The 13409-nt window shown below is 38.6% G+C and overlaps 1 protein-coding gene across 1 annotated transcript; it reads right to left on the reverse strand.

Moving 5' to 3' along the window:
- Positions 1 to 394: 394 nt before the first annotated feature.
- LOC131229033 (cyclase-associated protein 1) lies at positions 395 to 13136 on the reverse strand. The gene is made up of 10 exons (XM_058224890.1): positions 12802 to 13136; positions 8987 to 9155; positions 8821 to 8885; positions 4667 to 4979; positions 4427 to 4574; positions 3908 to 4017; positions 3687 to 3742; positions 3508 to 3564; positions 3151 to 3294; positions 395 to 800 (listed from the first exon to the last, which is right to left on the reverse strand). The coding sequence occupies exons 1-10, from the start codon at positions 13072 to 13074 to the stop codon at positions 714 to 716; spliced, it is 1422 nt and encodes a 473-aa protein (XP_058080873.1). The 5' UTR covers positions 13075 to 13136; the 3' UTR covers positions 395 to 713.
- Positions 13137 to 13409: the final 273 nt, after the last annotated feature.

The raw sequence follows: 13409 nt of genomic DNA on the forward strand, positions 1-13409 counted from the left end.
CAATTAGGCATCTCTCTCTCTCTCTCCACGAAAGTTTCAGTGGTGGGCATTCAATCCCCACTGTTTCCCGTGGCATGGCACACTTAAAGAGTTTTGGATTCGCCTCATTTTTCAGCACCTCCTTGCATAATCTGGCAAAACTGATGAATGGAATGATGTGTCATGGTCAGTGCGCTGGGCTTCACAGCTTCCACCTACAGAGCACTGTAGCCAGGGTTTACATGAAGTACAGGTCCAAATCATGCCAGCTTGCCCATCAGGTTGACCATTCACCGTCGCAGCAGAGTTGACGGTGAAAGCAAGCATCTCTGCTAGATAAGATTATTTGGTAAGAACTGACCGAGAGAAAATCCTGCTTTAAGACTCGTGTTTATGTACAGAATCTAAACCCCGCTGCACAAACCACTGATCTAATTCAAGCTAAAAGAACAGATACACCATAACAAAACAGGCAACAAACACCCAGCAAATCTACAAACCTTAGGGAAACAAAGGAAAACCATGTTGTCAAAAAAAAAAAAAAAACCACCACACCGGCACAGGATAATTATTTTGAAAACCCTTCGATGCATCAACCAAAAGAATAAAAGAAACAAAAGGAAACAGATTACAAAGCCTCGGCTATTTATAAAAGCTCAAACCCAAATCTCTCGATCCTCACATGCAAAATAAGAAGACAAAAGTAGAGACTGCATAACCTCCTTGCTCCTTTACTAACCGCCGGAGTGCGCGAGAGGAGATGTTACAAACTGGCCATCCTTGAATACGTGAACATACTGCTGCGGTAAAGCATGCTCCCCCTGCAATGTTTCCCGATCATAGTTCAGTAACATCACAGAATCCCTAGCAACAAATCGAGCTTCCTTGTTTTAATGTGTGGAAAGAGAATAGATAGTCCTAAGGCTGCTCTCCACATGAAAGGATCAAAGATCAAAAGGCCAAAAGTTGATGTGCTTCATGATGGGCACTAGAACCCAACTACCTCTGGATTTGCAAAAGAAATTAATGGAGCAAACAAGCTAGAAGATAATTGAGTGTGCGCTTTTTAGAGGGTTATTTTTTACTGATAGTTAGAAGACCATTTGCAGGATTTTGTTTTTCTTCCTTTCTTTGGAGGTTGATGGAACCACTGAGATTTTATTAATAAAAACAAAAGGAATAAAAAAATGAGGGGCAATGCTGAATACCCTATTGTCTGATGCTCAATATGCATGGTCTGATGGCATGCTAATATCAAGTGTGATGCTTGATACTACATATTCGCTTAAGTGCGATGCTCTAATCAAACTTGGGTTTGCTATCTGTATATGAGAAGCAAGATCTATACCCACAAATTAATCATTATTTATTTATTAAATTTATCACCATTATGGTTCTATAAGCTCTGATATTTGAAATTGTGGGCTGATTGAGACCCCATCCGACTGTCAGTGGCAAGATTTGTAACAGATCTGCAAATAGATAAACAACAAGCACACTCACAAAAACATTGCTGCCCTCTATCTGACACTGCTAATTCTTATTATTATTATTATTATTATTATTATTTAAAGTAACATAACTTTATTAAAAAGCCCAAGCCAAAGCATGTATAGGGCACTGCTATTAAAAGGGCAGTTTGCCGTTTCAGCCATTGGCAGAGACATTTTGCCAGGTGGTTCCTTCAAAGATTCTTGAACTGACTTTAAAACCTAGGGAATGAGCATAATGTTCTACATATGTCACCATGGCTAACACGCAACCTTTTTTTTTTGGTGATTATAGACATAGTCATTAGCAGGGTGTTAGAGGGCTGGCTCTTGTAGAGATTGCAACGGAGACTATGACCCAACTCAAAACACACATATCAAAGGTGATTTTTGGGACCTACATACTTGTGAGGTAATGAACCCTCGAGAGTATTAAAGGACAATCATGATGATAGAAGCAAACTCTAATCACTAATTCTATCCAAATGGAAGAATGCAAGGCCATGTTAATTCTGTTCAATGAGAAGAGAAGGGATATGTGATCAGTGGGAGAACAGAGAGCTATGCAAATTCTGTTCAATGGGAAGCTTATGCTAATTCAGTTCAAAGGGAAGAATGTAGGGCTCTACTCCAGAAAGGCTTCCATTAATCAGCAGCTAAGATATTAAAAATAAAAAATAAACAGCCTTAGTGAAAAGTGAACCCAAAGTTTCCTAAGATTTTTCCACCTATCTTATGTGTCCCTCCAATATCTTGTATTTGTCAGGAAAATGGTTTCCTAATAGAAATTCTACCTAGAAATTTCACTTTTGAAGATGCTCCTAATTGACTTCAGGTATAAAAAAAAAATTTATGAAAAAGAAATCTTACATATCAGAGGATACCGATTATCACATACGGAATCACATCAATTCTGCCATTTCACACTATTGAAGGAAACAGGAAAAATCACCTAGAAAGCTCCAAGACAATGACTTCGCAAGTACCATGAAGATCACCTGGAGCAGGAATCAGGACGTTCGCTCATGTGAGTGGAGGGTCGTGATGGACCACACAACACATGTGGAGGGTCAAGATGGACCATGTGTGACATTTTCCATCTCAAATGGAACCTGGTTGGACTGAGGGACCCACTTGTCCAATCAGATGTTGCTAAGGATTCTAAATCTAGCTGCTTGTCATTTTTTGGGCTTGTATATTAAACAGTGCAGCAAACCATGACCATACAGTTATAAGCAAGGCCACACAACTGGTCTACAGAGTATTAAATGATATGCATATGTGCATGTGTGGGTGTGCATCTGCGTGTGCATGCGGACAGGCGCGGGTGTTGCTTCACTTGCTTGGAGGGAGGGAGGGAGATACAATTTTTAATTATAATTAATGAAAGAAGTTAGTTAATCAGGGAGGGAGGGAGATACAATTTTTAATTATAATTCATGAAAGAAGTTAGTTAATCAGGGAGGGAGGGAGATACAATTTTTAATTATAATTCATGAAAGAAGTTAGTTAATCACAAAGTTTTTCTTTTTTAAATATGAGAAGTTATTAGTTTTAAGAATATTGGTTAAAAGAAGAACTATTGTACTTTCAAGGCCTTCTCTAAGAAGAGTAAGAAAAGAAAACCAGAACAATACCACATCAACTGAAAATTTAGATTAGTAAAAAGCTTTATCCATACCCAATCTCCATCAGGGCCTTCACTAGGTACCAGTACATTAATTTCACTTGATTTAGCAGTCGTTATTGATGTCCCCAGGGAATCTTTGCTTAGATACAGCTGGCAGCCTCCTGTATTGTCCACTGAGATAGTTGGTGCTGAGCCCTGCAAAGTAGCCATGGGAGATAAGCATCATTTCTAGAAAGAGCGCTCAACCTAACTCTTACTGATTCTGACACAAAATGCCTCAAATGGAAGATGAGAGAGATATAAATGTGTAATGTTTCATCTTAAATTCTGGTTCATACTCTCTCAAACCATGAAATGCAGCCTTTCCAAGCAGTAGGAGTAAGAGAAACAGAAAAACAAGGAGGATACCTGACATTGCACCTCAACACCATTGCAGTTCACAATCTCACAAGCTGCCACAACGTCCTGCTTGCCAAAAGTCAAGACCCAAAAAACAAAATCATTTGTTGCACCATTTATATAACAATCTTATCAACTTCATATATGAAGAAGAAAGCTACTAGGTGAGGGTATGCTTCTGTACTGACCGAAAATACAATTCCCATCTTGGAGCATTTATCAATTGTTATGTTGTTCACTTTCCCTGCAAATTATGAGAAAGGTACAAGCTCCTCAATTATTCTTTAGAAACAGAGGGGGCATATGCCATCCTCAATTAGGTATCCAGGTCTTACAAAGCACAAAATAATGCAATAGGTTAAACCTAAAAGAGAACACCGTATGTGTGAGAAGAAAGGCTGAAAATTACCTTTGATTTGCAAAACAGAATCTTTGCATCCAAAAACATAAACTGACTGTTTTGAATCACAGTCATCAATAACCAAGTTCTTCCTTCCAATTTGATTCTCAACCACCCATCTGCACAAAAAGAAAAGGCAAAAGAAAGAAAGAAAGTACCCATAAATCAATATCTAACTTTCAATTACTTTTCAAAAGAAGAATTTTCCATGAAAACCATGGTCCAAAATATTGACTAATAGGTATCAGTCCTTTTATGATTGGTGAAACATGACTTGCAAAGCCAAACCCAATAGCCAGGACAAGGCTATCATCATGATGATGATTTTTAACAACAAGATACCAGTACATTTTTGTGATGTCACTAAGTAGGTCCAATTCACGCTGATGTGTCTGATATGTAGGGTGTATAAGTTGATACATACCAATACCTATCAGTTCTCGGGCTGACTGAATGATATTTTGAACCTTGGTGAAAACAAAATCAAATTTCAGATTTTGCAAAAGCAATGATCTCAGGCATGCTCACTTGCGACCCATTTGAAGCTCCAACTTTGGAGGACCTGCTTTTGAGAAGGAAGGAGAACCAGTACGGGCTTCTTTCTCACTTCCACTAACAACGCCACTTCTATCAGAGCGGTTCTTTGTCTTCATGTCATTTGTAACCTTTCTCAAACCTGTGAAGAAAGGTTCAAATTACAAACATCCAGTCTACCAACTAAATGAAGAGCTGATATCTATCCTCAATAGAAATCCTTGCAAGGCTTACCAGAAGTCACAGGCTTGCCCGAACTAATTTCCTGAAATACAGCAGCCATCCCTTTCTTTGGGAGTGATGGTGCGACATCAGCACTGAGAAGAGAAGCACGTGGAGGAGGTGGAGGGGCAGGGGCTCCTGAGGAAGGAGTTTTTGATGGTGCAGATGTAGTGGCAGAAATGGTAGTTCTGCCAGTTGGATTCCATACAGGACCCAAAGGATGGAAACTCTTAACATAATCCCTCAAACCAGGCAAATAAAGCTCCTTCAAAGCTTTTGCCCACTCTACATGATCTGGGTCTTTATTTTTGTACTCTACAAGAATCTGCATTTGAAATGTGGAAGGTCATTGCTTACTAAATTCATGCACTCCACACTTTAATTTATTTAAACTGAATTAATGGACACCATGCATCTTTAGTTTTTTTTAATGATCGAGAACATAATTCATAAAGCTGACAACAAATAGCTGGGACAAGACTAGATGACAATGAACTTATGTAACAAGGATACACCAGTTTTAAAATTTTCTCACATCCAATAGTGTTGGTCACGTGTCTATGCAACCGGTCACAGTTAAACAGAAGTATCTTTCTTTTGAACCTTACTGTTGTTTGTATACTGATTAGTTTTTGTCAGTTGTCACTAGTACTTTCAAGGCAACACATGCCATCAAGCAACACATGCTCACATGCTGAGGAAATAAGTTCCTTCTAAAAACAATCTTCATCACATAAAGGTCAAGATAATCAAACATCCAAAGAAAGCATTTTATAAGAATGAAAGCAAGAAGAAAACTGTAATGGTAAAGGAAAAGTCGAAAATGCATTTACTTGGCGCCCTTATTTAAAGCACAAAAAAACTAACCAGAGCTATCTTTCCTACACACGGCCATGCAGAGCCCACACATGTGACCATGTTTTTAAAAATCAGTTACAATACACCCATATCATAAGCATGGGAGCCATCTGCATTACATGATACGAGTTGAGCTGGTCCAATTAAGAAAGGGCTGTGTTGATATGATCGATATGAGCTGATATGGCCAAGAAAAGCCCCCTTTCAAAATGTTTCCAAAATTTCTCACTTCTTTCTTCATTTCAATCACAGAGGAAGCTTAGAAACTCAATTTAAACTATATATTGGCATATTTTTGGATTTTTTTTTACAAAGAAGAGATTTCGGTGGGATTCAAAAAATCAAAGTGGAATTTACCATTTTGGGAAAAATTAGTAGGGGGTAATCCAACAAATTTTTTTTTTCTCTCGCTTTTATCTTCTTTTTGTTCTGTTTCAGTGAATGGGTCCTAAGGCCCCTACCCACAAAATCATGTTGATTTGTGTTCAATTAGAGCTTATTTGGTTGAACTTCAGCAAGTAAAACAGATAGAAACATTCTTATCAATGAGTGGTCTGATACACCATCGAGCACATGTTTAAAACACGCGTGCACGCACACACATGCACACACAAAGACTGGACTCTACATCCTTTCTTATTAAAACACACGCGCGCATGCACACACATGCATGCACAAAGACTGGAGTCTACATCTCTCTCTCTCTCTCTCTCTCTCTCTCTCTCTCTCTCTCTCTCTCTCTGTGCGTGCGTGCGTGTGTATATCAGCCCGAAATTTTTTGGCCAACACATCTGATATGCCCAGTACGGTACTAATTTTAGGTTGGCCGACATGCCCCCAAGACCGATTTTAAAAATTGTGGGACCCACATGTGATCAAGTGGGATCTACATGTGGGACTGGAGATCTACTTGCGTCACTGTGATCTTAGAAGTTTATACTAACGTTCTTAGCATAGGTCATACACAAAAATAAAAATTAATGGAAATCGAAAGGTGAAATTATAGTTCCACTAGATAATCAACTGTTTGAGTTAGTCACAGATAAATCAAATGGTATTACAAACAATATTGGACACAATGATGAAAGGCAACCAACACACTGCCATGGATGCAGAACAACATAGAACATCTCTCGGAATATCTTGAAATATGTACAGATTATAGACTCTGGGAAGGATCAACAATTAGGGTTATATAGTGGACGCTACTGCTGTCTGAGAAAGATCAGGTCAGTATTTGCGGGGCAATTGGACTATGGGGCGCACTGATCCAACCATATATACAATAAAATGGTCCTTTTGACCTGTGGGGCTCAAAAAGTCAATCAGATGACTAGATATATAAAAAAGATGTTATATGCGGACTTAAATACCAAAAAGATGCTAGTTTGGTTTCATGCCTGGGAGGTCCAACACCGAAGCTATTGTCCTACTAAGACAATTGATGGAGAAATATACAGGGAGGAGAAATGATGGTCTTTATTGACTTAGAGAAAGCACTTGATAGGGTTCGTAGAAAGTTAATCTAGTGGGCGTTGAGAAAGAAAAGAGTTCAAAGTGGATATTTTGACATGATTAAGGATATGTATAAGGGAGCGATGACAAATTTCAGGAACATTGGTGGAGAGTCAAGTGGGTTCCCAATTTCTATAGGCTTGTACCAGAGCCCATACCTTTTCGCATTCGGTTAACGAGGCATTTGCAAGAAGACATCCCATAGTGTATGTTGTTTGCAGATTACATAGTTTTAATTGATAAGACAAGGAACGACGTAAACACAAAGCTATATTTATGGAGGAGTGCTTCAGAATATAAAGGATTTAAAATTAGTCGGACTAAAACAGAGTACATGGAATGCAATTTTAGTAACAATAGAAGTAAACGAAGAATTAGTTAAGATTGTTGACCAGGAAGCTTCCCAAAATAATCACTTTTCGATAACTTGGGTCTATAATTCATGAGGGTGGGGAGATTAAGAAGGATGCTAGCCATAGAATTCAAGCTGGATGGAAGAAATGGAGATGTGCCTCCAGAGTTTTATGTGACCCTCATGTGCAATTCAAACTGAAGGGAAATTTTATAAGATAGCTATAAGACTAGCCATACGTTATGGGACAAACTGTTGGCTAGTTAAGAAACAACCTGTTCATAGGATGAGTGTGGCTTAAATGAGGATGTTGAGATGGACAAGTGGCAAGATGAGGTATGATAGAGTTAGAAATGGATGCATTTCTAACTCCTGGTCAAGGGTTCGAGTATCCATAGGTGGTGAAATTCCACTAGTGTGAGTGTGTGGGGTGTGTGTGCATGTGAAAAAAAAAATTAAAAAAAAAAATGGATGCATTTGAGCGAACTTAGGAGTAGCACCAATAGGTGATAAGATGAGGGAAGTAGACTTAGATGGTTCAGTCATGAGTGCAACAGAGAACAAGAACCATGCCGGTTAGGAGTGAGTAGTTACAAGTCGAAGACTCTAAAAGGGCAAGGGGAAGGCCCACAAGGACATGGATTCTTGTAGTAAGAAAAGATTTGATGACCTATGGTCTAACAGAAGTTACGGCCCTCGATAGAGTGGAATGGTGGAACAAGATTCATATAGCTTACCCCAATTAATTGGCTTAGATGATGATGATATGCAAACCACATAGATGGAATACATTGTACGGTTGAGTAACACAGCCCATACAGTTGGTGTATCATGTATGACTTCTATGGCCAGCATGCCACATGTAAACCACAGGTCATCAAACCACATGTATTTTTATTTCAAATTGAGATATTTTAGGATAATTGTATGTCTGAGCCGATAGGATTTTGAAATTGGCTTTGTGATTTGAAGTAGGATTTGTATATGGTTATATAAAGTCGTAAGTATGGATTACCAGAGACAGAATGAGAAATTTGAACTAATAGCTTCAGTCTTTTTTGTTTCCCATGATGGGATTCAAAAGGCAAGAACAATGATTCTTCTATGCCCTTCAGTGTGATTCCTTAGGATCTTTTGCAGAGTGATACCACATATTAATCTTTATTTGTTGTTAGTTCTTAATTTCTTGCTGGTTATTGGATTGATTGGAGCATATAAAGATGGAATTGATCATCAATAGTGGTGAACATTACGATTTATGCTCTCTCAAGTTTAATGTTTTCTTTGGTGATTCATTAACAGAGAATAAAACTGATTTTCTATTCCTGACTTTGCCTATTTGATTTCAAAAAGTAAGTGTCCTTGTTAGTGGGATTACCAATTTTTTCCTGAATAATGTTCGCAATTCCAATATTTACGATTGAGATTGTGTTGATCGTACCTTGTTGTTATAGAATTCAGCCATCTGCCAACTTTCTTCCACATGTGCAATTGGAAGGCTCATCCCTTGAAGAAGAAGACAAAAAGAAAGTAAATAGAAAACCAAAAAAGGTGCTGTCAATTGAAAATCAACGTGTCTAGAAAACCAAACCAGAAATTTTGCTCACCGCAATCTTTTCCTGTGTAGGCAATCCAAAATAAAGCTGCAAGGCTGTCTGCAGAAGTCTTCAAGTGGTTGAAGAAATCAGGACGCCTTCCTTCCGTCAATGCATTTGCTTTCATTACCACTTCATTTAGAGGCTTCAGAAATTCTGCCAAACCTGCAAGTTCGGGTTTCTGCAGCATTGATTGCGATAATGTATCAAAATTTGTAAAAAGAGAAATGTAATTACAGATACAGTTTGTAACATACAACTGAGAACTAGATAGCTAAATACAAACTCAAATTCTCTGAAGGAGGAGTTACAATATGTAATTTACTGAAATATTCAACAGCTAAAACACCCTCTTTTGCATTCCATTCTGATGCAACCAAATGACCACACAAGCTGGTTGATCAAAAAGATCTGACAAATCCAACCATTTAGATTGTCTTGATTGATTTCTAGACCAGATCAACGGTCATCTAGAACTTTGGGCCTTTGGATCAATCAAGGGCCATTAAATTTATAGAGTTAAATTATTTGTAAGTCATTTCAGGGTTAGATTTAGTCAAATTAATTAATAATTTTCCTTTGTATTTTCATCACCTTTCTAATGGGCTACCTTTTGGAACCAAACGATGTCAGAATGACATGAAGTTGGTTCCTTTTAATACCCTATCGGGTTAGCTTCTAAATGAGCCTGAAATTAAGCGATTCCGATACCATTTGAGTAACTTATGGCCCATTTACATAAGGCCCATAAGCTTGTAACTAATTTTAGAGGTATTTTGGTCTTTCCTAATTTAGCGTTTCCTCTTGTTTAAGCCTATACAGTTAGGGTTGTTAATGGGCCAGGATTGGCTGTCCCATGGGCTTTTGGGTTGGGCAGGTTTTTGGGCCAGATTTGGGTATGCCTTTCGGGCCCATGGGACGGGCTTGGGTCAAGTTAAAAAAGCCCAAACAATTTTGGGCTGGCCTTGGGCTACTACCAGCCATGCCCATGCCCATATATATCTCTAATACATTATACATATTATATTGTATATATTACGTATTATATTATACATGTATGTAGTAATGATGGCACTTAAATGTAAATTCTTTCCAATTGTTTGATGATATGAATGTGCGAGATATAAGCAAAAAGCCCCTTGGAAGAGCTCACCAGAGCCCTTGAAATGAGGTTTTGGCCTTTTGGGTCATGCACAAAATGTACATGGGTGAGATTAGATCCATGATTTAGTTATTTACTTGGAATGGGAATTGCTTTTTTTTTTTTTTTTTTTTTCATTAACTCAGACTGAAATCGCTTACAATTTCCAGCTTATTTTTACATTTGGCATGTGCAAGTGGTCATAGGCCAAGCCAAACTAGTCATGGGCACTAGGGGTGCAACTTGGGTCGAGCTCAACCTGAGCCCGACAGGCCTGCCCAACCCAAAAATTTGGTCGGGTTGGGCTTGGGTTGAGGGCTCAGGCAACCTGACCCAACTCGAACCTGACATGGCATACAACGGCACTGTGGCGAGTCTACTCATCAAGTGGGTCAATCTTGTGGGCTGCATAGAGCTCAGCACAAAGCAAGTGTGTAGATAATTCTAGTCAGAAAGTAGAGGAGGGGTAATTAAATGCAGGGGCAGGTGCCAGAAGGTGAGTCTCCTTGCTATATTTTATTAGGGAGATGATAAGGTGTCGGCCGAAGAAACAGAATATGTAGAACCATTTTGTTGCTGTACATATGGAACACATGGCTGAGATCAAAACCATTTCATTTGATAGGGAGAATAGGGAATGCTCCATATTATCAGAATCACTGTTTGGAAAAAATATTTTGACACATATTGGGCAGTTAAAAAATGAAAATTATCCAATGGTCTTATTTCAAGGAACAAGTGCACCCTAATCAAAGGTTAGGATGCTCAGTCCCACTTATTTCTGGACTATCAGTTATAAACATTGGATCCAACAATTTAGCTGGTTGAATTTTGACTTAAGACATGTCACTATGCAATCACTAAGTGCATGTGTATCAAGCGTCATATGAACCCAGAGTACCAAATAACTCCTAGAAGTGAAAATGAGAGGGAAACTGAAAGGAAGAACTCTATATTTAAAAGAAAAGAGAAAAACTCTTGTACTTGTGTCAAATTGTAATGGATCATAAGCAGGCACTCAGCAATTACTTACAAATCACATACTTGGAAAAAATTATTTATTAAACTGTCTAAGCTACGGGTACTTGTTTAAGGAGTCGTTTGGGTATGTGAATCGGTGTGAATTGGGATGTTTGGAAAGAGTGTAATTGATTTGAATTGGAATCCAATTCATATCAAATACACATGCACTTTTTTGAAATCACAGCAAAACCATGTGATTTTGTTTCACATGGATTTCAATTACCATTGATTCGCAAGTCATCTCTCTCACTCTCTCTTTCAAATACAGGCTGCCAAACACAATTTAGTGATTCCAAATCTGATTACTGGATTGCCGGATTTAAGTGGATTCTGAATGCAGGATGCCAAATGCAACTGGTGATTCCAATTCACATGAATTCCATGGCAATTGTCAATGCATATCAAATTCACGCTCCCAAACGACCCCTAAATGCATCATGGATGAAAAATTAAGATTACTTGATCATATGATTATTATCGGATTGGTGACATTTTTGTTGGACAGTTAAAATGAAATAATTCAAAATTCCTATTTCAAAAAACAAGTATTCACAAATCATAGTTTAGGATTGTTCAAACAATCTGGTATTGGGATTGTGATTTATAGATGATTGGGTCAGTCATTTAGAAGGTTTACATTCACTTAACATATGCCATGTGTACAATTTTGGAATGCCTGCATATCGATTGTCATATGCAACCATAGCTTCAAATAAATCCAGGGGTTTTGGGGAGTGTGCTTGCACTCGAATTCAACCTGAGTAGCTACTTGCCTACGTGGTTTAATCGCACCCGTAAATTAAGGATCGGAAGGTAGATTGGGTTAACTAATCTACAAAGCTTTGTAGCAGATCCAGCCTCAGGTCTCCTTCTCAAGGATCGGAAGGTAGATTGGGTTAACTAATCACTTCTTCCATTTCTTAGTAGCTTAGGGCCAGTTTGATGTAATCCAAAATGTAGACAGGATAGCCCATATGCCACACAAAACGGCAATGTTATTGGCTCCTACCCATATCATTTCATCTCATTTTGGAGAACTTCGAAGACGGGACAGTTCAACTCATCCTGTCACCTGCATTTTGAGGGATGTGTTAAAAGGCTCCACATCCACAGTATGCAGATCGGAGGATAAACGAATGCTGGCATTCAGATTCTAGAGTACATCCAAAAAACCATTCAGATCTACCAAAATACAAAAGATCTGTTTAACTGTTCATATACCATTTCTTTTTTTTTTTTCGTTTTGAAAGATAACGAAATTTCATTAAAAGAAAGGAAAAGATACGTAAACATGTTCATATACCATTTGAAACGAACTCAACACTTGCTGTAATTTGCAATTGATATCACAGCAAGTGGTAATCGAAATCCATTTAATATCCAACAATCAACAGTCCACACCGAAATCAATTAGAAACAGATGCTTCGATATTAAATGCCAGACTCGAAACATTCCTGATCTAGATTAACCCAATTCCACCAGATCCAATTATCTCAACAAAAACTATGAATATGCATCCATGAACATTGGCAATACAGAAAATCAAACAGAAAATTCAGAATTCCTAGACAAATACAGATTGAGAACAAACACATGAAAGCTAAAATTCAAGGAATCAACAGCCTTCATGGTATCAAACAATCGAGTGGATGTAAAACTGACCTGACATTGCTTGACCTTGACAAGCAGGTCTTTCTGCACGGAAAACGCCTCTTCAAGGATCTTCGTCACCTCCTGGACTTTTCCACCGATCTTCCCGGCAGCTGCAGAAACCCTACCAACGAATTTCTCCACCAGATCATCGAAGGCAACGATCGACGGATCAACAGGCGTGTCCGACGCATCGTCAGGTGAGATCAACGACCTGGATCCAGCGGAAAAGGCTTCGAGCCGAGCAACCGCCGCTTCGAGCCGAGCAACGAGCTTCTCCTCCATTTCTAGGGTAGATGTGTTCTTTTTGTTGCTTCTCACCTGGTTACGCCCCAGATAAAGCAGTAGAGAAAAAAACGAGAGTCTGTTATTTAACGGGAACGGAGATTAGATGGGTTGCCAAACCTCCGGCCTTGGTGCGTTGATGTGTTGGGCGCTGTGGGGCCCAACTTGATATATTTGTTATATATCCACACCGTCCATCCTCTTTTTCAGCTTGTTTCAGTTTGCTAAAATAAAATTGAGGAATATCCTAATCTCAAGTGGACCACACGACACGAAGCAGTGGGGATAATGATATCCACCGTTGAAATATTTTCAGGGCCAGCCGTAATTTTTAT

The sequence above is a fragment of the Magnolia sinica genome, chromosome 16, assembly GCF_029962835.1.
Source record: "Magnolia sinica isolate HGM2019 chromosome 16, MsV1, whole genome shotgun sequence".
Taxonomy (NCBI): Eukaryota; Viridiplantae; Streptophyta; class Magnoliopsida; order Magnoliales; family Magnoliaceae; genus Magnolia; species Magnolia sinica.